General features: G+C 41.2%; 3 protein-coding genes across 4 annotated transcripts; 1 reads left to right on the forward strand and 2 right to left on the reverse strand.

Annotated features, from left to right (window-relative positions):
* Positions 1-919: 919 nt before the first annotated feature.
* On the reverse strand, positions 920-3,967 carry sat1a.2 (spermidine/spermine N1-acetyltransferase 1a, duplicate 2). The gene is made up of 6 exons (XM_026922303.3): positions 3,669-3,967; positions 3,464-3,515; positions 2,857-2,940; positions 2,105-2,206; positions 1,654-1,694; positions 920-1,255 (listed from the first exon to the last, which is right to left on the reverse strand). The coding sequence occupies exons 1-6, from the start codon at positions 3,732-3,734 to the stop codon at positions 1,091-1,093; spliced, it is 510 nt and encodes a 169-aa protein (XP_026778104.1). The 5' UTR covers positions 3,735-3,967; the 3' UTR covers positions 920-1,090.
* A 4,668-nt stretch (positions 3,968-8,635) lies between these two features.
* Positions 8,636-12,512, reverse strand: LOC113531522 (sialic acid synthase). The gene is made up of 6 exons (XM_026922301.3): positions 12,276-12,512; positions 11,446-11,661; positions 11,110-11,209; positions 10,788-10,942; positions 9,648-9,914; positions 8,636-9,210 (listed from the first exon to the last, which is right to left on the reverse strand). Exons 1-6 carry the CDS (start codon positions 12,405-12,407, stop codon positions 9,022-9,024), a joined length of 1,059 nt encoding a protein of 352 aa, XP_026778102.1. The 5' UTR covers positions 12,408-12,512; the 3' UTR covers positions 8,636-9,021.
* LOC113531521 (N-acylneuraminate cytidylyltransferase B) lies at positions 11,721-24,594 on the forward strand. Of its 2 annotated transcripts, none has more exons than XM_026922299.3 (9): positions 11,721-11,845; positions 14,698-15,110; positions 17,039-17,181; positions 21,096-21,251; positions 21,970-22,103; positions 22,671-22,765; positions 23,338-23,509; positions 23,610-23,775; positions 23,891-24,594. In XM_026922299.3, exons 2-9 carry the CDS (start codon positions 14,926-14,928, stop codon positions 24,103-24,105), a joined length of 1,266 nt encoding a protein of 421 aa, XP_026778100.1. In that variant the 5' UTR covers positions 11,721-11,845; positions 14,698-14,925; the 3' UTR covers positions 24,106-24,594. The 2 variants fall into 2 exon arrangements, with proteins under 2 accessions (XP_026778100.1, XP_026778098.1); XM_026922297.3 differs by having other exon boundaries at positions 11,762-11,920.
* Positions 24,595-24,973: the final 379 nt, after the last annotated feature.

Below are 24,973 nucleotides of genomic sequence, written 5' to 3' on the forward strand. Positions count from 1 at the left end.
ACACTCACAGGCTTAAAGCTAAAGGTGCCAGAAAAGCTTTTTCACACCAGTGTCATAGGACCAAAGTTCCCACTTTTGTTTTTGCCACAATAAGAATAATTCATTTTTCTACCACTAAGATCCTTCTACATGATGGTAAGATTTATTGTGGGGAACCAATGGGTTTAAGATCCATCAACCTGAAACATTCTGCAGAAAACCTAAAAAAGTTCTTCTGTGGTATCGCTCTTTTTTACACTCTTATTGTCAAGTGCTGGTTCTCATCAAATAAGAAGTTTCGTTGATTGTTGACACGCCACAGGTGGAAGATTTATGTCAGGCTTAAAAGGTTTTATAATTTTTTTTTGTTGCATAAACTCACCGAATCTGGATCTCCAAAAGGTTTTGGTTTTATGTAAAACCTGCAGCAGAGCGATTCTTTATCAGAAAGGGTTCCAAACAGTAAGAACTCCTAATTATTCAACCTTTTTTTCCCTCTGCACACATACAACAAAGGTCCTTAATCATCATTATTGACGGAATATTGTAAATATTTAATCATGAATTAGTTGTTAGTTCATTTTTACATTTTTAAAAGTGTTATGATCTTTTCTAACACACTCGAGCACGTTCATTACTAATCCTTAATCCTTTATACGTGTAAAACGCTATATAACTGGACTAATGGAAATCTGCTTTACACTAAATAAATCTGCCTGAAAGGGTTCTACTGTGAAGCCACAAAAGAACCATTCACCATCGGATTCTTTGATTTGATTCGATGATTCTTTACCCATAAAGAAATGATTTATTTTCCACCACAGAGATCCTTCCACATGACTAAAATTTATTGTGGTGAATTTTGAGTTTTTAGTTCTCTGTGACACCAACAAAAATGGTTAAAGATCCATCAGTTGTTTCATGAAACAAAACCAGAGACTTTTTATGAGTATGTAAATATTCCATTTAATTTATTTTAAAAAACTCTGATGTGTGGAATTTCTGCGTCTTTTACTGAAGCAGATGATCCAAGACATCAGAATTATTAAAGTGAGGAACATGACATCATTCGGAGTTAAACATGCAGCTTTGTGTTTATTTCTGATCTCCTCTACTTGATCATTTTGATGAGACTCTCCTTGTCGATCTCGAACAGCCTCCAGCCCTCCTCCAGCGAGAGATCATTGGCGCCGCGTCGTTTATAAAACTCGATGGATGATTTGTTCCACTCCGCAACGATGAACTGCAAACTGCTGCAGCGAGACTTCACCGCCATCTGGGGAGAAATAAAAGGTCTGTTTTAGTACGATCATTTGGCAAAAATTAAACATCTACAGTGTCCCTTTAACTCAATTGTAGTCAATCAGCTATGAGGCTAATGTAGCTAACAGTTAAAGGAAGTTTATAGCCTCCAGTTTAGCATTCTATATTAAAGATACAAATTAAACATGAATTTTATCTATCAGTTATATCTAATGTACAATCTCCACTTTAGGCCATACAGTGATAATGTCCATCGTTATTCTGAAATAGTACAAAATAGCAAAGGTATTCAGTGAGAAGGGGTGTACAAACTTTTGCCTGATTGACTACATTTTCAGCTAAACTTTTTAACTTTTTTGCTATAATTTTTTAATAAATCATTGTAGAAGGATCCTGAGGTGTGAAACTCACCTCACTCAGCTGCTTCAGGATTTCAGAGCCAATGCCGTAACCTGAAACACCACAAGACCAATTTACATTCAAACTACACGTATGTAAGTTAGCAGGCAAATGTATGCAAATGTATGCAAATGTTTTACAAACCCTGAGACATACACCGGGAATATTTATAATTTATTACAGTTTAAGAGATCACAGAAGCGGTATATGTTTATACTACTCTGCTGATGAATTCTAGATTTATATTCATTTTAATTGTACATATTAATGCGCTAGTGCTAATATGTCATCGTTTCATTAGTAACATGACTAATTCACAGTGGCTCACGTAAACGGACGTGTAACTGATGTGTACGTTTCCCATAAGGCGAAGTTTATTTAACATTTATGGAAGGAGTGTCCAGTGTGAGCGTTTTCCGTCAGTGAATGTGATCAGCTCAGGATTATAAACTCGGCTTTGTACCTCTGAACTCCCCCATGACATAAAAGTCTTCCAGGTAGAGCAGCTTCCCGATCCAGGGGTCGTAGGTGAAGTAGTACATGGCGAAGCCGACCACTGTGTGACCTGAAGACAAGAAAAATGAAGAAAAATGACCCATCCGCACGCTTCTCACACGCAGTGTCTCAATCCTGACTCTCTCTCTTACTGGACAAAGAGTGCAATGAATTTCATTAATGTAGATGTAATTTCCAGTGAAGCTCCATAGAGAAAATGGCTGAATCCCTAAAATCCCTGCCTTTTAGATATATTGTGCACTATTTAGGGTTTAGAGACTATTATTAATGAACTATCCAATCAGAAGAAAGAGCTGAATCCTTACATGACATTGTGAACATAAAGTGCACTAGGTGTATATATCTTAAGGTGTAGAAACCTTTACTTCATATCCTACACAGGGCGCGAAGATCTTAATCCCCAAACAGCTCCTTTACTGCATTTAGTTAATATTTTAAATAGGGAGCTGTTTGGGACACAACCTTGGACTTAACAGTGAACGATGATTTAAACATTTATTTCATTAGCATTTGTTTCATAACCGATGTGCTGAAGTTGTAAGAAAGCATCCGGTATCGCCCAGGCTGTGTGAAAGATCCTTCCGTAAAACGTTCTTTCTTAAACTACTGTTGCGTAAACGGTTCTTGGTGAAGATGATGACTGGAGAGTGAGCTGCATCTAGTCTGTGGTTGTGTTGCAATAACTTTATAGTGACTTGCCCTGTGCACTTTGTTTGTCCTTGGGCACTTCAGCGATGATGCAGTGGTAGAACGGATGATCTCCGAAACCGTCCTCCAGCAGCTCTAGAACACAAACAAGAACACGTAGTGACTAATCCCGCCCGCAGTTTACACCTCATCATACAGTCTGGAGAATAGACGTTGTGATGCGCCCTAAATAGTGCACCACTTATCCCCAGTCGGACCCTACACACTTACTCATAACTGTGCTTCATTTACCTGTCCTGTTTTTACCTCATGTGACATTATAGTGTGTGTGTGTGTGTGTGTGTGTGTGTGTGTGTGTGTGTGTGTGTGCTCTGTGGACAGACTATAGGACCCAGGCTAGATGCTTTTGATGATCCTCAGAGAAACAGACTTTTAATATACACACATCTGTCACTAGCATTATTTACATTAGATGAAGGTCACAGTGTCACGTGGTACACCCACAGCCTTCTGAACATTACATTAAGCTGAGAAATCTGTAGTGTGGAAATAACGTGACGCACATTCATATTGTCCAATCAGAACGCTCGTGCGCGTGAACTAGTAGCCAATCAGAGCAGGAGGCGGGACATGTTTGTTTACAGGAAATGACTCGTACCTTTCTCGGTCAGAACGACTTGTTCTTCCATTTTCTCAAACTTCGCAAGTTCCTGAAATGATCAGAAGAATAACAATCACATTACAGACAAATAAGGAATAAATATAAAATAGAAAATGTTTAAAAAAATAGAAGTAGGTAAACATTAAATGTGTGTGAATGATGATTATGATGATTATGATTATTATGATGATGTATATATTACCTTTATGAGACGGAGAATATCTGAGACGTCCTTGGGTTCAGCGTTCCGTAATATAAAATTGGCCATTTTCTTCTTTTACTCTTTTTCCCTTTTCTCACTTGTCCTCTGTATGCGAAGAAAAGCAAGATTCGTTTCTTCATTCGGTTCTAAGGGGAGACCCTCAGCTCAGAGTTAGTCCCTGCTTTAAGGGATCACATGGAACCTGCAGTGGCTGTGAGGAGCTCTGGTGGGCTTCAGGCTGCTGCTCTGTATAAATCCCCTCACTTCCGCTCCTTGCCCATGACTCAGTGGCTCAGTCTCACATGGCAGAGCTAAGACACTCAGTGCACCACAAAGCGAGCAGCAGTTATTGTGTTCATACACTATGTAGGGCCCCTAGGTGTGCAGGAAGGAGTGGTTTGAGATCGAGCCCGTGAGTCATCTTCTCAGCTGCAGCCGGTTCCTTCCAGTTCAAGAGCAGGTCAAATACACATGACGGGCGGATTTTTCCGGGTATTGAAGGGAAAAGTCTCTTATAATCTAAATCTCTAAGCTAGAAATACACAAAACACACAGACTGTTAATTTATCTGTTTTACAGGATTATAGTCTTTTTGAAAATTTAGGCTCTAGTCAACAAACTATTTTTGTTGATCCCTGATGTTAAGATGAACTTCACATCTGCTTTGTATAACTGCCTGTATATAATAATAATAATAATAATAATAATAATAATAATAATAATAATAATCCCAGCACCCAGTGCCCTAAAGGGTTTTTCAGTAAGGTCCACTGGTAGAACCTGTAACCATCTAAAGAAACCCTTAAGAGAACCTTTTCTCCCGGTGTGTGTAGTGTGTGTGACTGTGTGCATTTCATAAAGCTGAGCTGTAAATAACCATGTGAGGAATAAAACACAACACCTGGTGTGCTGTTATAGGAAAATAATCACCACCACAAAGTGGAGTTACTGTTATCACCTCGAAGGTGATTATTTTCCTCTCACAGCATGCCCCCAAATGTTTTATTCCTCTTGTACCACAACAATTTACCAACATTTACAAGTTTCTATTTATTACATAAGGACACGTCATACCCAGAGGTTTACCCGCTGAGTAACCACTCTATCAGGAAGTATATTCCAGTAACACTGTCTACGTTTGTTTTCAATTTGACCCACAGGAAGAACACATTATTTTCCGTTGACCATTTTGGGATATTTGCAGCTGTGTGTTTCTGAAGAACAGCACCAGTATTATATGTATTTTATCACCTGCAGGCAGATCACGGAAGTTCCAGTTTAGCTTCAATGTTATCAATGTTCAGATCTTAGATTAGTGGTGTACATGACCTGCAGGTTTCTGCTGCCTAACAGAACATGCAAACATGCTCCTAACAAAGTGACACACTGGCAGAGCACACACCACATCCCACTAGATTTGTCTTTCAGACCTCAGGACACACACACACACACAAACACACACATTACAACATGAATTTAGAAGAAAGAAGATTTAGGAAAAAATATATTTCACTTGAACTGAATTTGAACAAGTTGAAATTCATTTTGACGTTCCAAGAATATAATCCTCATGTGTGTTACTCGCACATTTGTTTCTCGCTGATGCTGATACTTTGTGCCATGAGCAGAAAATATTTAAAGCCAGGTTCTTTAAAGAAAATGTCTTAAGATGTAGGACTGTCCTCAGATGGCATCACAATAACCACATCTTCTAACACGTTCAGCTTCTAAAACGTTCAGCTTCTAACACGTTCAGCTTCTAACACGTTCAGCTTCTAACACATTCAGCTCTAACACATTCAGCTCTAACACGTTCAGCTCTAACACGTTCAGCTCTAACACGTTCAGCTCAGCTTCTAAAACGTTCAGCTCTAACACATTCAGCTTCTAAAACGTTCAGCTCTAACACATTCAGCTCTAACACGTTCAGCTCAGCTTCTAAAACGTTCAGCTCTAACACATTCAGCTTCTAAAACGTTCAGCTTCTAACACATTCAGCTTCTAACACATTCAGCTTCTAAAACGTTCAGCTTCTAACACATTCAGCTTCTAACACATTCAGCTTCTAACACATTCAGCTTCTAACACGTTCAGCTTCTAACACATTCAGCTTCTAAAATGTTCAGCTTCTAACACATTCAGCTCTAACACGTTCAGCTTCTAACACATTCAGCTTCTAACACGTTCAGCTTCTAACACGTTCAGCTTCTAAAATGTTCAGCTTCTAACACGTTCAGCTTCTAAAATGTTCAGCTTCTAACACATTCAGCTCTAACACATTCAGCTTCTAACACATTCAGCTTCTAACACGTTCAGCTTCTAAAATGTTCAGCTTCTAAAATGTTCAGCTTCTAAAATGTTCAGCTTCTAACACGTTCAGCTTCTAAAATGTTCAGCTTCTAACACATTCAGCTCTAACACGTTCAGCTTCTAACACATTCAGCTTCTAACACGTTCAGCTTCTAACACGTTCAGCTTCTAAAATGTTCAGCTTCTAACACGTTCAGCTTCTAAAACGTTCAGCTTCTAACACATTCAGCTTCTAACACATTCAGCTTCTAACACGTTCAGCTTCTAACACATTCAGCTTCTAAAATGTTCAGCTTCTAACACATTCAGCTCTAACACGTTCAGCTTCTAACACATTCAGCTTCTAACACGTTCAGCTTCTAACACGTTCAGCTTCTAACACGTTCAGCTTCTAAAATGTTCAGCTTCTAACACGTTCAGCTTCTAAAATGTTCAGCTTCTAACACATTCAGCTCTAACACGTTCAGCTTCTAACACATTCAGCTTCTAACACGTTCAGCTTCTAAAATGTTCAGCTTCTAACACATTCAGCTCTAACACGTTCAGCTTCTAACACATTCAGCTTCTAACACATTCAGCTTCTAACACGTTCAGCTTCTAAAATGTTCAGCTTCTAACACATTCAGCTCTAACACGTTCAGCTTCTAACACATTCAGCTTCTAACACATTCAGCTTCTAACACATTCAGCTTCTAACACATTCAGCTTCTAACACGTTCAGCTTCTAAAATGTTCAGCTTCTAACACATTCAGCTTCTAACACGTTCAGCTCTAACACGTTCAGCTTCTAACACATTCAGCTTCTAACACATTCAGCTCTAAAATGTTCAGCTTCTAACACATTCAGCTTCTAACACATTCAGCTTCTAACACGTTCAGCTTCTAAAATGTTCAGCTTCTAACACGTTCAGCTTCTAACACGTTCAGCTCTAACACGTTCAGCTTCTAACACATTCAGCTTCTAACACATTCAGCTCTAAAATGTTCAGCTTCTAACACATTCAGCTTCTAACACATTCAGCTTCTAACACGTTCAGCTCTAACACGTTCAGCTTCTAACACATTCAGCTTCTAACACATTCAGCTCTAAAATGTTCAGCTTCTAACACGTTCAGCTTCTAAAATGTTCAGCTTCTAACACGTTCAGGTTCACCAGTGTTGCTCTGGAAGTGTGCTTAGGGTCATTGTCCTGTTATTATGTGAAGCTCCACCCCCAGTGAGAAGTGTTGAGGCTGTGTTGAGTGTTGAGGCTGTGTTGAGGCTGTGTTGAGGCTGTGTGGAGTGTTGAGGCTGTGTGGAGTGTTCAGGCTGTGTTGAGGCTGTGCTGAGTGTTGAGGCTGTGTTGAGGCTGTGCTGAGTGTGGAGTGTTGAGGCTGTGTTGAGGCTGTGTTGAGTGTTGAGGCTGTGTTGAGGCTGTGCTGAGTGTTGAGTGTTGAGGCTGTGTTGAGTGTTGAATGTTGAGGCTGTGTGGAGTGTTGAGGCTGTGTTGAGGCTGTGCTGAGTGTTGAGTGTTGAGGCTGTGCTGAGTGTTGAGTGTTGAGGCTGTGCTGAGGCTGTGCTGAGTGTTGAGTGTTGAGGTTGTGTTTATTGTTGAGGCTGTGTTGTGTTCAGGCTGTGTGGAGTGTTGAGGCTGTGTTGAGGCTGTGTTTAGTGTTGAGGCTGTGTTGAGTGTTGAGGCTGTGTTTAGTGTTGAGGCTGTGTTGAGTGTTCAGGCTGTGTTTAGTGTTGAGGCTGTGTTGAGGCTGTGTTGTGTTCAGGCTGTGTTTATTGTTGAGGCTGTGTTGAGTGTTCAGGCTGTGTGGAGTGTTGAGGCTGTGTTGAGGCTGTGTTTAGTGTTGAGGCTGTGTTGAGTGTTGAGGCTGTGTTTAGTGTTGAGGCTGTGTTGAGTGTTCAGGCTGTGTTTAGTGTTGAGGCTGTGTTGAGGCTGTGTTGAGTGTTGAAGCTGTGTTTAGTGTTCAGGCTGTGTGGAGTGTTGAGGCTGTGTTGAGTGTTCAGGCTGTGTGGAGTGTTGAGGCTGTGTTGAGTGTTCAGGCTGTGTTTAGTGTTGAGGCTGTGTTGAGGCTGTGTTGAGTGTTGAGGCTGTGTTTAGTGTTCAGGCTGTGTGGAGTGTTGAGTGTTGAGGCTGTGTTGAGGCTGTGTTTAGTGTTGAGGCTGTGTGGAGTGTTGAGGCTGTGTTTAGTGTTGAGGCTGTGTTTAGTGTTGAGGCTGTGTTGAGGCTGTGTTGAGTGTTCAGGCTGTGTTTAGTGTTCAGGCTGTGTTTACTGTTCAGGCTGTGTTGAGGCTGTGTGGAGTGTTGAGTGTTCAGGCTGTGTTTAGTTTTGAGGCTGTGTTTAGTGTTGAGGCTCTGTTGAGTGTTCAGGCTGTGTTTAGTGTTGAGGCTGTGTGGAGTGTTGAGGCTGTGTTGAGGCTGTGTTTAGTGTTGAGGCTGTGTTTAGTGTTCAGGCTGTGTTGAGTGTTCAGGCTGTGTTGAGGCTGTGTTTAGTGTTGAGGCTGTGTTGAGGCTGTGTTGAGGCTGTGTTTAGTGTTGAGGCTGTGTTGAGGCTGTGTTTAGTGTTCAGGCTGTGTGGAGTGTTGAGGCTGTGTGGAGTGTTGAGTGTTGAGGGTGTTGAGGCTCAGTGAATACTTTTGCACAGCACTGTACATCCTGTTTGCATGTATGAAGTTAAAAGTATTTTTATTTGAAGATTGTTTATTTGATTTGATTTGCTTATCAAAAGTACATGAAATTCTACTGTAATATATTTTCAATATATTAAAATCTATTTAACAGTCAGTGAAACAGTAAAAGCACTCGTGTGTCGTGTTTAAGTAGTAAAGTAACCCTCACCCACCACTGAAGAAGAATCAGAATCAGAATCCTTATAGTCCAACTGCGTAAAAAAACACAACGTGATCTTCTCGAAGCACCTTCATATATACATTCCCTTATAAACCTTTAAATATTTTCCAGATATTTAAAAATAAAATGTTTTTCAAATCCCACAGTTCTCCATAGTCAAACTCTATCAAATAAAACACAGATGTGTGAGTGCAAATGAGACGTTCAGTATTTGATCATGTCGTTTGTGATGGTGTCGTCTTCCTCCACGTCCACTGTGATCTTCTTGCCCACCAGTTTGAAGATGTTTTCCGGTGGGATTCCTTGCGGTTCTGCCACTTTCACTCCCAGCATGTCGAGGGTTAATTCTGTGCCTTTCTTCACCGCCTTCTTTGCCACCACCGACTTTCCCAACTGAAACCAGAAAAAAGAAGAGTTTCTACTTATAAACATTTGAATATATTTTCATTCAACGAACATGTGGGATGCAGATTTTGCTCTGAGTTGGCAAAGCAGGTGTGAGTGGTAGAAATGCTGGACCTGCATGAACACGTGAACATGAACATCTTTCATAACGCTACTGTGAAAGCAGATCAGCTAAATGAGTGACTGTGGAACTGTAAAAAGTGCAGAGAACTTGGGCTGGAGATGTGGGTGCCTTCTGCTCTGCACCACATGTCGAGAGCAGGTTTACCGTAAGCTGAAAAGCTACACGAGGACATCTAATGGCAGATGGAAATATCATGCAAAAACGTTGTCAGAAGTGGAGAAAGAGAGAGATGGGTATTTAGTAGTGTAAATTTAGTGCTCTGTACTCTGCGGATACTTTTTTTTAAAAAACAGTTTCTGACCTTGCTGTGGCAGGAGGATTCACAGGGCAGCATCTGCTTCACTGGAGATCCCAGAGCCACCTCCACCATCCGAATCTCTCGCACCAGCGCCTCCAGCTCGGCCGGCTCCAGTGACGCCGCATGGTCGCTGCCCTTCCAGCTTTTGTCCAAGGTCACGTGCCGTTCCAGGACCTTCGCCCCCAGAGCTACAGCAGCCACAGACACACTGATGCCTGCCTCGTGTCCCGAGTAACCGATTGGGATATCTGGGAATTCCTTCTGGAATTCCTGCATGGAGAGACGAGAATTAACATCAGATCAGAGAGGGATGTTTGTCACACACCACCAGTGAAAAGTGTGGAATCACTCAGAAATTGTTTTTGCTCTGGCAAAATTATTTATTTTATTTTATTTATTTTATTTATCATCATTTCTAACCTTGCCAATGTCTCGACTATATTTTCTATTCAGATTGGAACTTAATTGATGAATAAAAGTTTGACTTTTCATTGAAAATGTGAAATTTTCTGAGTGATTCCAAGCTTTTGAGCAGTAGTGTATACTGATCTTGATCGTGTCTGTACTGTGACAGGAGGATAAAGTGGTGCATCTATAGTTACATCTATAATCCCTTTTAACTGGTTAAATAAAACATTTCATAAAGCAGTCCAACGTCTTTTGTTATGTTTGTCTCTATCAGCAGTGGATTAATACGATTATTATAATAACTAAAGTAGAGTGCTTCATATTGTAATAGCTATAACAGAGTGCCTTGTCTTATAAACGTTATAATAACCAGGAACCTGTTTGGCTTATAAGCTACACGCTGTTAGAAAAACCATTAAGTTAGAATTAGTACAGTTAGGAAACAGAAGGAGTGGTTTAGGGTTTTGTAGGGTTTGTTGTTGCTTGGTGAAGAGATGAGATATTTTTGTTCTTTCTTTCCTAAAAGAACCCTCTCTGAAACCCTCTGCTGCAAACACAGAACTGTGAAAGGGTTCTCCGAGGGTTCTTTGGAAGGTGAGAGGTTTTATCTTTATAAAGGACCCTTTTCTGAAACCGAAAGAACCCTTGAGGAGCCCGTTCACAGTATAGATGTATTTTATAGATGTTCATTTTTGTGCTAAAGTGAACTGGTGTCCCTGAGTGCGAGAGGCTCACGGTGATGAGGCGCAGGTTGACGTGCTCCATGGGGAGTGGATAAGCGCTGGTGCACTGCAGGAAGGTAAACGCTGAGTTGTGCTTCTTCACCGTCTGATAAACACAGCGCATGGTCTCCATCGACTGCATACCACTGGAGATCACCATGGGACGACCTGAGGACATGAGTCAGAACGTCGTGAACTGGTCCTGTACATCGTTAATACTGTACTACCATGAGAATAAATCCCATTCTTTAATAGTCAAATCTTTAACAAGTAAAATCTGTACACGTTTATAGGTCTCATACGGGTTGATAAAGTAAAATTAAAAGAGGAAGCACCTTTCATGGCAGTCTTCTCCAGATAGGGAATGTTGTTGGTGTCTGCTGAGGCGACTTTGAAGAAGGGGACGTTGATTTCATGCAGAAACTCTACAGCCATCTGTGGGAGAAATGATCAGGGAAAAACACTAACATGAGCATTAAAGGAGAAATCCTAAATCCTAAATATCTAAATCATCTTATTCTTACAATGTTTATGTTTGATAAATATTCTAAAACAGTAATGTCGTATTTTTTTATAGAACTATTTATCATTATATAAATATATGAATATAGCTATTTAAGAAAAGCTGAATAATGCTGTCTCAGCTGCTCCTTTCAGCTCTGCTCTCTCACCTCATCCATCCCGGAGGCGGTGAAGAAAATTCCCACTTCTTGTGCGAAGCTCTGCAGTTCTCTGTACTGCGCATGACTGAACTCCAGGTGGCGCTTGTGTTCCCCGTATGTGCTTCCCCACGCGTGCGGAGAGGAGTAGGAGCGCTCGAGCGCGCGCTTGGTGAACCTGTGCTCGAGCTCACTCTTCTGGAATTTCACACAGTCTGCACCACAGCTCTGCAGGAGGAGGAGGAGGAGAAAGGAGAGAGGTCATCATCTAATTTAATAATCTGACATGCGCAGTGAGGGAACCGGAACAGCTATAAAAGACCGAGCTGACTCTCCCCTCGCGTGGAGCTGCCTGCTGCTGTTCTCAGGGAGAGTGTGAGCAGAGTGTGAGCAGAGGTTGAGCAGATGTTGGGTGAGTGTGAGCAGATGTTGAGCAGATGTTGGGAGAGTGTGGTCTATATGGCGAGTGCTGATGCTCTGAGGAAATGTAAGTTTACTGGAGAGAAATAAGGCTTAATGACTTTTGTTCTCTTCATTGCTTTGAATGTTTGAGAATGAATTATATTGTAGATAAACTTACCTCATACTGATTTTTATTATTTCATGTATGCATCGTGTTATTTATTATTATTTAGTCAAATGTCAGATTAACTTCTTCTCCTTCTTCTTCTCCTTCTTCTGAGCGTGTTTGCAGATTATTCTAATATTTACTTTATGAATTTATTTCTGAGGATATTGTGCGTGTGTTTGAAAATAAAAGTGAACAAATCTGACAAAAACAAACAAACAAACAAACAAACAAAACAAAACAAAACCAAAATGAAGTCATAGACCTGCAGTACCTTAGCCATGCGAATCATTTTCTTGGCAATCTCAATGTCTCCCTGATGGTTCTGGCCAATCTCTGCGATGATGAAACAGGGGTTTGACCCCCCGATCTTTCTTCCTGGACAAAGTTCAAACTCGAGAGGCATCTTCTACTCAGATCTGAGTCTGATTAATGTAGAGAATCTGAGCGTCTTTTCTCTGAGATGTTTTCAGGAGGGGAGCTGCAGGAGTCGGAGAGGCTTGCCTGAAGGTCAGGTGCCAATTTATACTCTTCACAATGATCCTCCTCCTCCTCCTCCTCCTCCTCCTCCTCCTCCTCCGCCACACCGGTTCGGTGGCATGTTTCAGTCACAAAGGACACGTCAGTCATGCTCATAACCCGCAGCAATTCTTTCCCGATACTCAACTTTTAATGAGTCTCATCAGTTTGGCAGCTGCAGGGACTTTAAACTTTCACTGTTTAGAAATCTTTCCTGTGAATTAGGAGTGTAGCCAGTTTCCCAAAAGCATCACGAACATTATTTAAGTTTCTGTGTGTGTGTGTGTGTGTGTGTGTGTGTGTGTGTGTGTGTGTGTGTGGGTGGAGTTCACTCTAAAATTTCATGATGATTTTTGTGCTTCGATGCTTTTTGGAAACTCAACCCTGATCATAATGAATAAATAAATGAATAAATAAATGAATAAATGAATAAATGAATGAATGAATGAATGAATGAATGAATGAATGAATGAATGAATGAATGAATGAAGCCAGCCAGCAGCCCGGCGGTGGGGTCCGAGGTGACTGTGGTGCAGTGTACATGCGCAGTGAGGACACAGCCTGAGATCTGTGCAGGGACTGAGCAGGAAAATCACCTCATTATTCTGAGAAAACATCCGAGACTCTCTTTTGGACTGTTTCTGGTTACAGGACCCGAAATAAAAAAAAAATTGAACGTTGATTATTTTAGTAGTTTTGTACTAATTTGTATGTCGGAATATGGTTTATTTATTTATTTATTTATTTATTTATTTATTTATTTATTTATTTATTTATTTATTTATTTACGCAAGTCCATTAGGAACAGCAGCAGAAAGAACTACAACCATAAAGTCGCAAAATAGAATATATATCATATCATATATATCAATATATATTCTATATAATATATAGAATATCTAATGCATAATATCCAGAATATCAGAATTACTTTCAAGAGACCCATCGAGCCGAAATGTAGAGTACACTGCTCAAAATCCCCTCATACACACATGTAATGATCCCCATAATGCAGTGGCTGTGTTCTGTAATGTAATGATTATAGTTTATAATGTTATGATTATAGTTTATAATGTTATTATTATATTTGTGATGTTATGATTATATTTGTGATGTTATGATTATATTTGTGATGTAATGATTATATTCTGTAATGTTATGATTATAGTTTATAATGTTATGATTATAGTTTATAATGTTATGATTATAGTTTGTAATGTTATTATTATATTTGTGATGTTATGATTATAGTTTGTAATGTAATGATTATATTCTGTAATGTTATGATTATAGTTTGTGATGTAATGATTATAGTTTGTAATGTTATTATTATATTTGTGATGTAATGATTATATTTGTGATGTTATGATTATAGTTTGTAATGTTATTATTATATTTGTGATGTAATGATTATATTTGTGATGTTATGATTATAGTTTATAATGTAATTATTATATTTGTAATGTAATGATTATATTTGTGATGTTATGATTATAGTTTGTAATGTTATGATTATATTTGTGATGTTATGATTATATTTGTGATGTTATGATTATATTTGTGATGTTATGATTATAGTTTGTAATGTAATGGTGTAAATAATATAATCAGAGGTTGGTAATAACTATGACATCATCCTCACAGAAAAGACACACACACTCCACATGTATATTTCACACTTTTTAAAAAAAATCTTTCTCATGTGTATTGCATGCATTTTTATTTCACTTTTATTATTATTTTTTAAGCACGTGATTAATTCATTTTCACGCGCAGCCGTTTTTGTAAGGCGGAAATGTGCGCGCGAGTTTCTACAGTATTCTATAATGCAGGATAAATAAATCATTCTTTTTTCCATCTTTTCCGTTTTAACACAACAAGGACCAGATGCTTAAAAACGCCTTTGGTAACGTGAGACAGCGCGTGTCCTGCACACACCCTGGATACACACAGTGCTCACACACACCTGTCTGGTTTTTCTGTTGTTGTTGTTGTGATTGTTAGGTTTTTTGTTTATTATGTGTGTAATGTTTATGTATAAATGCAGATAAGTGTGTGTTTTATCTGTGCACCCTTTAGTTTAATCTACCTGCACGATTTGCTTTGGCAGGAATGTGATTTATGAGATTGATGCTATTAAAGCACTGCGGAACTGAGATAATGCCTCGGCTTTACAGTTGGCAGGGAAAACGACACAAAAAGACGACTAGCAAAGCAAAGTCCCACCATCAGCTGGTTAATAAAGCGGGCAGCAGACAGCACACCTCGTCTCTCCACTCCTCCACGCAGCCTGGTGTTCCGGGTCCGACAGGTGAAGCGCGTGAGGAGGAAGGAAAGGGCGTGTCTCTGAACCGTGTCCCGGGCTGCAGAGCGCATTCACTTCATTACCAGCAGTGCAGAGCAGCATGGACACCGCAGCCAGGCAGCCAGAAAGCTCTCCGAAAGAGAAGAGAAATCCGCACAAAGCCGCGTTAATCCTGGCCAGAGGAGGCAGCAAAGGGATTCCCCTGAAGAACGTCAAGGTCCTGGCTGGAGTTCCTCTGATCGGCTGGGTGATCCGAGCAGCGCTGGACTGTGAGCTCCTGGACAGGTAGGAGGGAGGGAGCAGGGCTTCAGCCACACAGCTCTCTTCACCTCACTGCAATATCATTACCTTCAGCCCCAGCACTTTTAGCCCTCCAGTAAAGCTGAGGAGAAACTGAAAGTGTGTGTTATTCACGTCAGAAAAAAAACAACAAAAAAAAAAACCCTTGAGTCAGAGCTGTAATGTCATTAAACAGTGTAGCTGTCAGAGAGTCAGTAAGTGAAGAGCAGAGCTGCTGAGGGGACAGGAGGACAGGACAGGAGGACAGGAGAGCAGGAGAGCAGGAGGACAGGAGAGCAGGAGAGCAGGAGGACAGGAGAGCAGGAGAGCAGGAGGACAGGAGAGCAGGAGAGCAGGAGGACAGGAGAGCAGGACAGGAGGACAGGAGGACAGGAGAGCAGGAGAGCAGGAGAGTAGGAGGACAGGAGAGTAGGAGGACAGGAGAGCAGGAGGACAGGAAGACAGGAGAGCAGGAGAGCAGGAGGACAGGAGGACAGGAGGACAGGAGAGCAGGAGAGCAGGAGGACAGGAGAGCAGGAGAGCAGGAGGACAGGAGGACAGGAGAGCAGGAGAGCAGGAGGACAGGAGGACAGGAGGACAGGAGAGCAGGAGAGCAGGAGGACAGGAGAGCAGGAGAGCAGGAGGACAGGAGGACAGGAGGACAGGAGAGCAGGAGAGCAGGAGGACAGGAGGACAGGAGGACAGGAGAGCAGGAGAGCAGGAGGACAGGAGAGTAGGAGAGCAGGAGGACAGGAGAGCAGGAGGACAGGAGGACAGGAAGACAGGAGAGCAGGAGAGTAGGAGGACAGGAGAGTAGGAGGACAGGAGAGCAGGAGGACAGGAAGACAGGAGAGCAGGAGGACAGGACAGGAGGACAGGAAGACAGGAGAGCAGGAGGACAGGAGAGTAGGAGGACAGGAGTGCAGGACAGGAGGACAGGAGGACAGAAGGACAGGAGAGCAGGAGAGCAGGAGGACAGGACAGGAGGACAGAAGGACAGGAGAGCAGGAGAGCAGGAGGACAGAAGGACAGGAGAGCAGGAGAGCAGGAGGACAGGAAGACAGGAGGACAGGAGAGCAGGAGGACAGGAAGACAGGAGGACAGGAGAGCAGGAGGACAGGAAGACAGGAGAGCAGGAGAGCAGGAGGACAGGAGAGCAGGAGGACAGGAGGACAGGAGAGCAGGAGGACAGGAAGACAGGAGGACAGAAGAGCAGGAGGACAGAAGGACAGGAGAGCAGGAGGACAGGAGAGCAGGAGAGCAGCTCCACATGTGCCTCAGGCTGAGCTGGGAGCCATGCTGTTATTCAGGGAAACTCACTCAGCAAAACGAAATCAGATCTTTTTAATGAAGTCTCATCTCCTTTTGTCTGCTCTATAAAAGAGATAAACTGTCCTTGGGGAAAATCTATATATATATACATTGCTCCTGACATGTAAAATGCAATCAACACAATAAACACAACTTAATATTATCAAGCAATGAACTACTATAAATAAATAGTGTGAGAGATGTAACGTGTGAGACATGTGATTTATGAGTGTGAAAGATGTTTGAGACGTGTGACTTGTGAGATGTGTGACATGTGAGGTGTATGAGAGACATGTGACTTGTGAGACGTGTGACGTGAGGTGTATGAGAGACATGTGACTTGTGAGAAGTGTGAGACGTGGTGTGATGTGTGAGGTGAGACGTGTGTGAGACGTGGTGTGATGTGTGACGTGAGACGTGGTGTGATGTGTGAGGTGAGACGTGTGTGAGACGTGGTGTGATGTGTGACGTGAGACGTGGTGTGATGTGTGAGGTGAGACGTGTGTGAGACGTGGTGTGATGTGTGATGTGTGAGGTGAGACGTGTGTGAGACGTGGTGTGATGTGTGACGTGAGACGTGTGTGAGACGTGGTGTGATGTGTGACGTGTTCTCTCGTTCTCAGCGTCTGGGTGTCCACAGACCATGATGAGATTGAGAGGATTGCCAAACTCTGGGGTGCTCAGGTGATTCGCCGGAGTCCTGAGGTTTCCAAAGACTCCTCCAGTTCAGTCGACACCATCCGCGAGTTCATCAGACTGAGGCCAGGTACGTGAGATCGTGTGTCACTCGTCTGTGAGTAATAAAGACACAAAGGCACAATCCTGAGTGTCAGATGCACAAAGGAAATGGATTAGAGCTGATTATAAGTGACATACACTCCTCTTTTCCAGTCAAGCAACACAAACCCATCATGACATGTTATTTATTTATTTATTTATTTATTTATTTATGTTATTTAGATTGTATGTGAGATATGAGCATCATTGTGACTGATGATACACTTCTATCAATAATAAACTCGCAGCTGTAGATAAAGTGCAGAAATCCTGTCGAGTATCTTATCAGTAACCCTATAGACAGTTACGGCTGTTGAGTAAAGAGCTGTACACAATGTTGTCAAATATTGGCAACAGACCAACGAAGATGATTCAGCTCAGCAGAACAAGTAAGTTCCTGTGCTCAATTAAAATGGATGTAAAAAGTTTACACACCCCTGTTAAAATGGCAGATTTATGTGAAGTAAAACAATGACATTAAGATAAGTCATGTGAGAGCTTTTTCCAGCTTTAATGTGAAACTGTCAAAAATACAAATAAAGTGACAAACAATCAGAAACTTTTTTAGGGAAAAAAAGAACAATAAAAAAACTTACAATAGCCTAGTTGCATAAGTATGCACACCCCTAAACTAATCCTTTGTTGAAGCAGCTTTTGATTTTATTACACCAGTCAGTCCTTTTGGCTAAGAGTCTATCAGCGTGCCACATCTTGTCTTTGCAATATTTTCCCACTCCTTCTTTCAAAAACATTCCTGTTTGTGAGAGAATCTCCTGTGAGACAATCTCCTGTGCACCGCCCGCTTCAGGTCACCCCACAGAGTTTTAGTTGGATTCAGGTCTGGGCTCTGGCTCAGCCATTCAGAAACATTGATCTTCTTTTGGTTAAGCCGTTCCTTTGTTGATGTGGATGTGTGCTTTGGGTCACTATCATGCTGAAAGGTGAAATTCCTTTTCATCTTCAGCTTACTAGCAGATGCCTGAAGGTTTTGCACTAAAATCGGCTGGTATTTGTAGCTATTCATGATTCCCCTCCACCATAACAATAGCTGCATAGAGACAGCTCCTGAAAGGTGCCAAACTGGTTGTGAAACAGGTGAGAAGCTGGTCTGAGGCCCATCTCAGCACTTTGGACTGCTTTGAGCACACAGGCTGGAATATGTTCAGAGAGGCTGCTACATACTACAACACCACAGACTTGGAGGAATACACAGCATTATACACAGAGGAATACACAGCATTAGTGTCTGACTACATCAGCAAGTAGATAGATGATGTGACTTCCTTCAAGACCACCACCACACGTGCAAATCACCACATGTGCAAATCACCACACGTACAAACCACCACACGTGCAAATCACCACACGTGCAAATCACCACATGTGCAAATCACCACACGTGCAAACCAGAAACTGTGGCTGCCTGCTGAAGGGCAGCGGTGGCTCAATGGTTAAGGCTCTGGGTTATACATCAGGAGGTTAGGGTTCAGACCCCAGCACCGCTAAGCTGCCACTGTCCGGCTCTTAAACAAGGCCCTGTATCATAGCTGACCCTGCACTTTGACCCCAACTTCCTAACAAGCTGGGATGTGTAAATAAAAGAATTTCACTGTGCTATAATGTATGTGTGACAAATAAAGGCTGATGTTTCACAATGTATATTCCTAAACCCTGACTTCTTATTTGCATGTAACTGTTTGGATAAATACAGCGCATGAACGGTTTAATAATGGCTTGTTTTGCTCTTTCACATGAGCGAGAAGAATTTGCATGAAGCATGAAAAGACTTTTGTTTACTTGGTCAATTTGTGATTAGGTGTCTGTTGCTAAACATCTAGCCATGACATTCTAACACTGCATTGTTTCACACTGTACACGTTTGGCGCCTCAATGCGGCGTTAACACTGAGCACGGAGCAGGGTTTCATAACCCCAGGTAAAAAGCCGTGCTAACACCGCTTCTACATTACAAGTGTGAAACGTTCCTCTACCCAGCGTTAAAAGCAGGGTTAGAACGTTGATAACTCGGGGTTAAGTGCAGTGTGAAGCCCTATAGTGCATGTGGCAAGGCATTCAGACCTTCACAGACTACAAAGCTACACCACTTCCAGTACACCGTGTACACCGTTGCTTGCAAACACACTGAACGATTTCTATGCACAGTTCGAAGCACAGAACATCATGCCAGCGAGGAAGACCACCCCAACTCCCACCGACCAAGTACCTCGTCTGCAGTAGACTTCAGGAAAACTCCAGGAGCATTCGTTCCACCAGCAGCAGACTCCATGACAGTTTGTTCCTTGAGGCAGTCAGATTACTCAACACCCTGCTGCCTCACAACGCTCACCTGGGCTAGCAAATCACCTGACGCAGTATGACGCACTACCACTGCACACCTGCAGCTTACAAATCTGTGTCAGTCACTTTTATTATGGAACTCATTTTTGCTGCCAATGTACAATACTGCTGCTATATTTATTGCTGCCTCACTACAAAATAGTTTACAGTTTACAGCCCATGTTCTGCTGTGTAGTGCACTTTATGCAGTCTTGTTTACTGTTCTATGTTGCTGGAGAAATGACATTTTGTTCTGATGTATACTAGCTATACAGAGGAATGACCATTAAAAAAAACCACTTAACTCGATGCTGCCACCACCATGCTTCACCGTGCGCCAGACATTTTGCGCCTTTTGGAAGTATGGGATTATTATACCTTTTGGAATTGGATTCATCAAACCATAACATATTTTGCCACATTAGTAGGGTTTAGATGTTTTTTGTGAGAAATGCTTTCCGTGTAGCCGCCCTACCCCATAGCAATACGAGAGGTAGTTGTCACATGCAGACAGTAATCTGTACGTGTCAGATATTTCTGCAGCTCCTTTAATGTTGCTGTAGGTCTCTTGGCAGCCTCCCTGGTAACTTTTTGTCTTATCCTGTTAAATTTTGGAGGGACGTCCTGTTCCTGCTGATGTCCCTGTGGTGCTCCATTTTCTCCACTTGTTGATGATGGCCTTCATGGTGTTCCATGGTACATCTAATGTTTTGGAAATTCTTTTATACCCCTCTCCTGATCAATTCCTTTCGACTGTGAGACCCTGTACATGCTTTGTAAGCTCTTTGCAGAACATGGCTTCAGCAGTCAGATGAAACCAAGAAGATGTGAAGAAAATCCTACAGAAACAGCTGGTCTTTATTTGGGGTGGATCAGAATAATTTCATTGATGACAGCTGTATGATAATTACTTTTGAACATGAGATTGGATGTGATTGGTTCATTCTGAACACAGCCACATCCCCAGTTATAAAAGGGTGTGTATACTTATGCAACCAGGTTATTGTATGTTTTTTATTTTTCCTATTTTTCCCTAAAATGTTTCTGATTGTTTTTCACTTACATTTTATACACTGGAATTTCACATTGAAGGTGGAAAAAGTTCTGACATGATTTATTTGGTTGCATTTTACAGCCATTTTAACAGAATGTAGACTTTTTATAGCCACTGGACGTTATAGCAGCCTTTTCTCTCTCTCTTGAAATGAATAAGACAGAAAAAAACCAGTTTGTTACGTTAGAGAAATTTTTTCTCATATTGGGTATCAGCACGACACTGAGCTCATTAGTGCACGTTGTTGCTCTCACGAGCAGATGATCACAGTTTATATGCTGTGCACTTTATTTAAACTCGTAATAAGATGGCATGCTGCAGGTGCACACAAAGCTGCTGTAAGTAGTGGGACCGCCAACAGACTGTAAAAGTGTGACGTCTCGTGCGGCGTAGAGCCCCAGCCCTACCCAACTCCCCAACAGTAAAGAGTTATTGTCTCATGACCATCCAGTTTGAGTAGGACTCCAGATATTCACATTTCCTGAACACACTCTTCTCTTATCTGTGTTTTAGAGGTGGACATTATTTGTCACATCCAGGCCACTTCTCCATGTCTGCACCCGTACCACATTAAAGAGGCGTTAGAGATGATCACAGAGGAGGGATATGACTCGGTGTTTGCTGTGGTGCGCCGGCATCAGTTCCGCTGGACTGAAGTGAAGAAAGAAGGTATGATGAGTGAAGAATTTACTTCGGGAATAAGGGAATATATTAAATGTGTTCATGTATTTTGGGTGGATGCCAAAGACAACAGGAGAAGACTGATTTATAGTCAACCAATCTTGCCATATTTTCTAATGTTAATAGGTTTAGAAAACTAAAATACCTTTATGATAGTTACACTGAGAATGATTAAAATAATAATAATAATAATACCACAGCCTGCCAGCGAAACCAGTTCTACTGAATGTGTGTGTGCATGGTGTCCTGTGATGGCCTAGCGTCCCATCAGGGGTGAATTCTACCTCTTTGACCCAGTGTTACTGGGATAGACTCCAGACCTACTGCCAAATTTGACAAGAATGAAGCGCTTACTGAAGATGAAGGACTCAATGGATAAAATAATTCAGTAGAACTCGATCTCTTCTGTGATATTCTATTTGCCTAATTATGGATTTGCATTAGATATTAATCGGTCAGTTGTTGGCTTTAGGAATCAGATTTAATTTTTGTGTGGAGCATATGTATTTATCAGACCCAAATATTTTCCATATAAAAATTTCTCTCTCTTATACAGTAGGCTACATGTTCTAATACAAACCACTGCTCATCTGTAAGAGCTTATATCCGTCCGGGCAGGAAACGTGTCGAAGCAGAGTGTCTTAGTAGCAGTTTCAACCCCAGCATTAAGGGCATATTCTGCCTCCTGTTTGTAATCCTGCTCTAGAGGGTAAGAACCCTGTTCCTCTGAACCTGGACACCTCCAGGAGGCCACGCCGTCAGGACTGGCCAGGCGAGATCTGTGAGAACGGGTCCTTTTACTTCACCAGGAAAGAACTGTTGGAGAAGGGCTTTCAGCAGGTACAATCTCCTCTGCGATTGGTTTATACTCACATGCATGTCATTAATGTCTAGGAGTGACACTGAACTGAATTCTGACTTTATACATCAAAAAAAGCAAACAGAACAACTCAGTAAATATTATATCACAGGGTTGGGCTGCACTAAACTCATTAATCAAGATTTGCTCATCTAAGTTTTATTATAGTTTAAAAAAACAATTATAATTATAGTGTAATCTTATAGTGTAATAGTATAAGGGTACAATATTAGTTAATAATAATAATTCATCTAATATCTGCTGTTATTCTTGGAAATTTAAACCACTTCAGCTGCCCTGAAATTAAATCCAAGTTTGAGGTAAAGGAGAAACAGGATTACAGTTAATCTGCATCATTTTAGTGTCCAAATAAAACCAAGGTTAAACATTGTCTTAAATCCAGTACTGATTATTTTAAAAGTTTAAAGTTTTGCACAAATGGATTAATAATAGATAAACCTTAATTTAATCCAGATTAAAGGTTAATCCTAGTTGGTGCAGTCTGAGTGTCAGTAATTGGCATTTTTTCTTCTCCATGTGACATGAAGGCTGGCAGAATTGCCTACTACGAGATGCTTCCTGAGCACAGTGTGGATATTGATGTGGACATTGACTGGCCAGTAGCAGCAGAAAGAGTCCTCAGGTAGGGACGAAAACGTCTCCTTTTCACCGCTGATACTTTACCTTATGATGCGTTCACTTGACACTTTGCTCCACCGAAAATAACCTGAAGAGTCGTTTACTGTGGTAATCTGTACGGTATATAAATCACTAAAACTGTGGGCGAGCTGCTTTCAAAATTTCCTTAGGGATCAGTAAAGTTCATTTCATCTCATCTTAAGTGAATTTATTGTGTAGAAATCTTACTGAATTTAAAGTGCAAGTCAGAACGTATTCGTATGTAAAAGTAAAAAAGTTGTTTGATTTGAAGTCAGAGGTTCGAGTCCTGTCAGTAAAACCTTTTTTTTGGAAGCTAAAAACCCTTTAATCATCTAAGGAACCCCTAAAGAACCCTTGAAGAACCCCTTTTTCTAAGTGTGTGTATAAACTGGATGAGTGTGCGGTACAAAGTACACTCTCAGAAAAAAATTTTTGGATTGGAAATTACAATTAATGTTTAATTATGGTTTACATTTTTCATTTCAGAATGTTGTATTTGATTTGAGACACTTCATCAGTTGTATATACAGATGAATCTGTACTGTTCTTTGGCAGGTTCGGTTATTTCGGGCGTAATAAACCCACAGTGTTCAGGCTGATGCTCTGCTCCATGTCCGGCTGCCTGACTGATGGACAGATTTACATGTCGGTCTCGGGGGAGGAGCTGGTGTCCACCAACACCCAAGACCTCAGTGCCATTCCGCTGCTGCAGAGCGAGAAGATCGAGGTGTGACTTCCCTGCTCTTGTGTAGTGTCAGAACATTGTCCGTTATTTCTTTTACATGCTCATAGTTTGGTCTTCTGGTTGGTTTGGTTCTGCATCTCAGGTAATCCTGATCTCCTCCAGCAATGACCCGGTGTCTGAGGTTCTGTCCAAAAAGCTCGCTCAGCGTGCAGGATGTCTTCTCCACTACAGAGTCGAGAACAAAATATCTGAAGTGGAGAGTCTGATGAAAGAGCGAGACCTGCAGTGGGGAGACGTGGCCTACTTTGGTGAGATGCCAAACAATTTGAAGCAACTTGGTGTCAGTGACTTTATGGATGCATTCCAAAGCTAATTTCTTTCACGGTGCTAAAAAGTGTTCCTGATTGTATTCTTTGTCCTCAGGTACGGATCTGCAGGATGTGGAATGTTTATCCAAGGCTGGCTTTAGTGGGGTTCCTCCAGGAGCTCCTGCTGCTTCAGTCATCGCCTGTAAATACACCTGCAAGAACAGCGCAGGCCACGGAGCGCTGCATGAGTTCGCTAATTACATTCTACAGCTGAAGAAGAGAGCCACTTCAGCCCCAAACCAGGACAACATTGATAGGAAAAATTTTTAGAGGAAATAAAGTGTGTTTTTTTGCCATGTGGGTTTTGAAATGAGTTCATTTAAATTGTGTGTGTGTTTTTAAATTTATATTCTTGGTTGATTTGATTGGTGGTTTGGTGCGCTGTTAGTTAGATTTTTATTTAATTTGGATTGTTATTATACAATTAAATGTGTGAATTAAAACCATGATTCACAAACATTGAATCCATATAGAGATTTCTCAAAACCCAAAACAAATCTAATCACATTAAATGCAATCATTAGACTGAACACATTGGCTCTCATTTCTATTGGGTGCATAATATTTTCCTACTAATTTAAATCAACTTCTGCGATATGACTTGTTACGCAATATGTGTGTAATTGTTTATTTCGGTTTATTTCCATTTATGGACTTTGCCTAAATGAAGGTCAGGGTGTGGTTTAATTTTCACTGGTTTTATTTTGTGTGCACTAAACATAATGAAGCCTTTTTTCAATAAAAATTTAATTTAAACAATCTTTTGCGTGATTTACACATTTTGTTGTGTCCTGCAGGATTCTAGCTGGCGGGGGGCGTGGCTCTGTACCCCATTACCACGTGACTTGCACACGTGATTGTGTGTGCAGAGAACAGGAGAAGGTTAGGCTCACTAGACCATCAGAAATCGACTGAAAAACTAGATTAATTGTCAATCCTGATACACTAGCTTTGGTGGAAAAAAATATTAAAAAAAGTATTTTTATCAGTATTATCTCTCTTAGAAATAATAAAACAATACATGTTTCACAATATAGGAAGGTCAGAGAATATAATTTAGGATTTCCTCAATACTCTGGGAAGTGTTTTGATCGGCCAGCATGATCACACACACCAAAAAAAAAAAAAAAACGTTAAT

Source organism: Pangasianodon hypophthalmus, chromosome 27, assembly GCF_027358585.1.
Source record: "Pangasianodon hypophthalmus isolate fPanHyp1 chromosome 27, fPanHyp1.pri, whole genome shotgun sequence".
NCBI lineage: Eukaryota > Metazoa > Chordata > Actinopteri > Siluriformes > Pangasiidae > Pangasianodon > Pangasianodon hypophthalmus.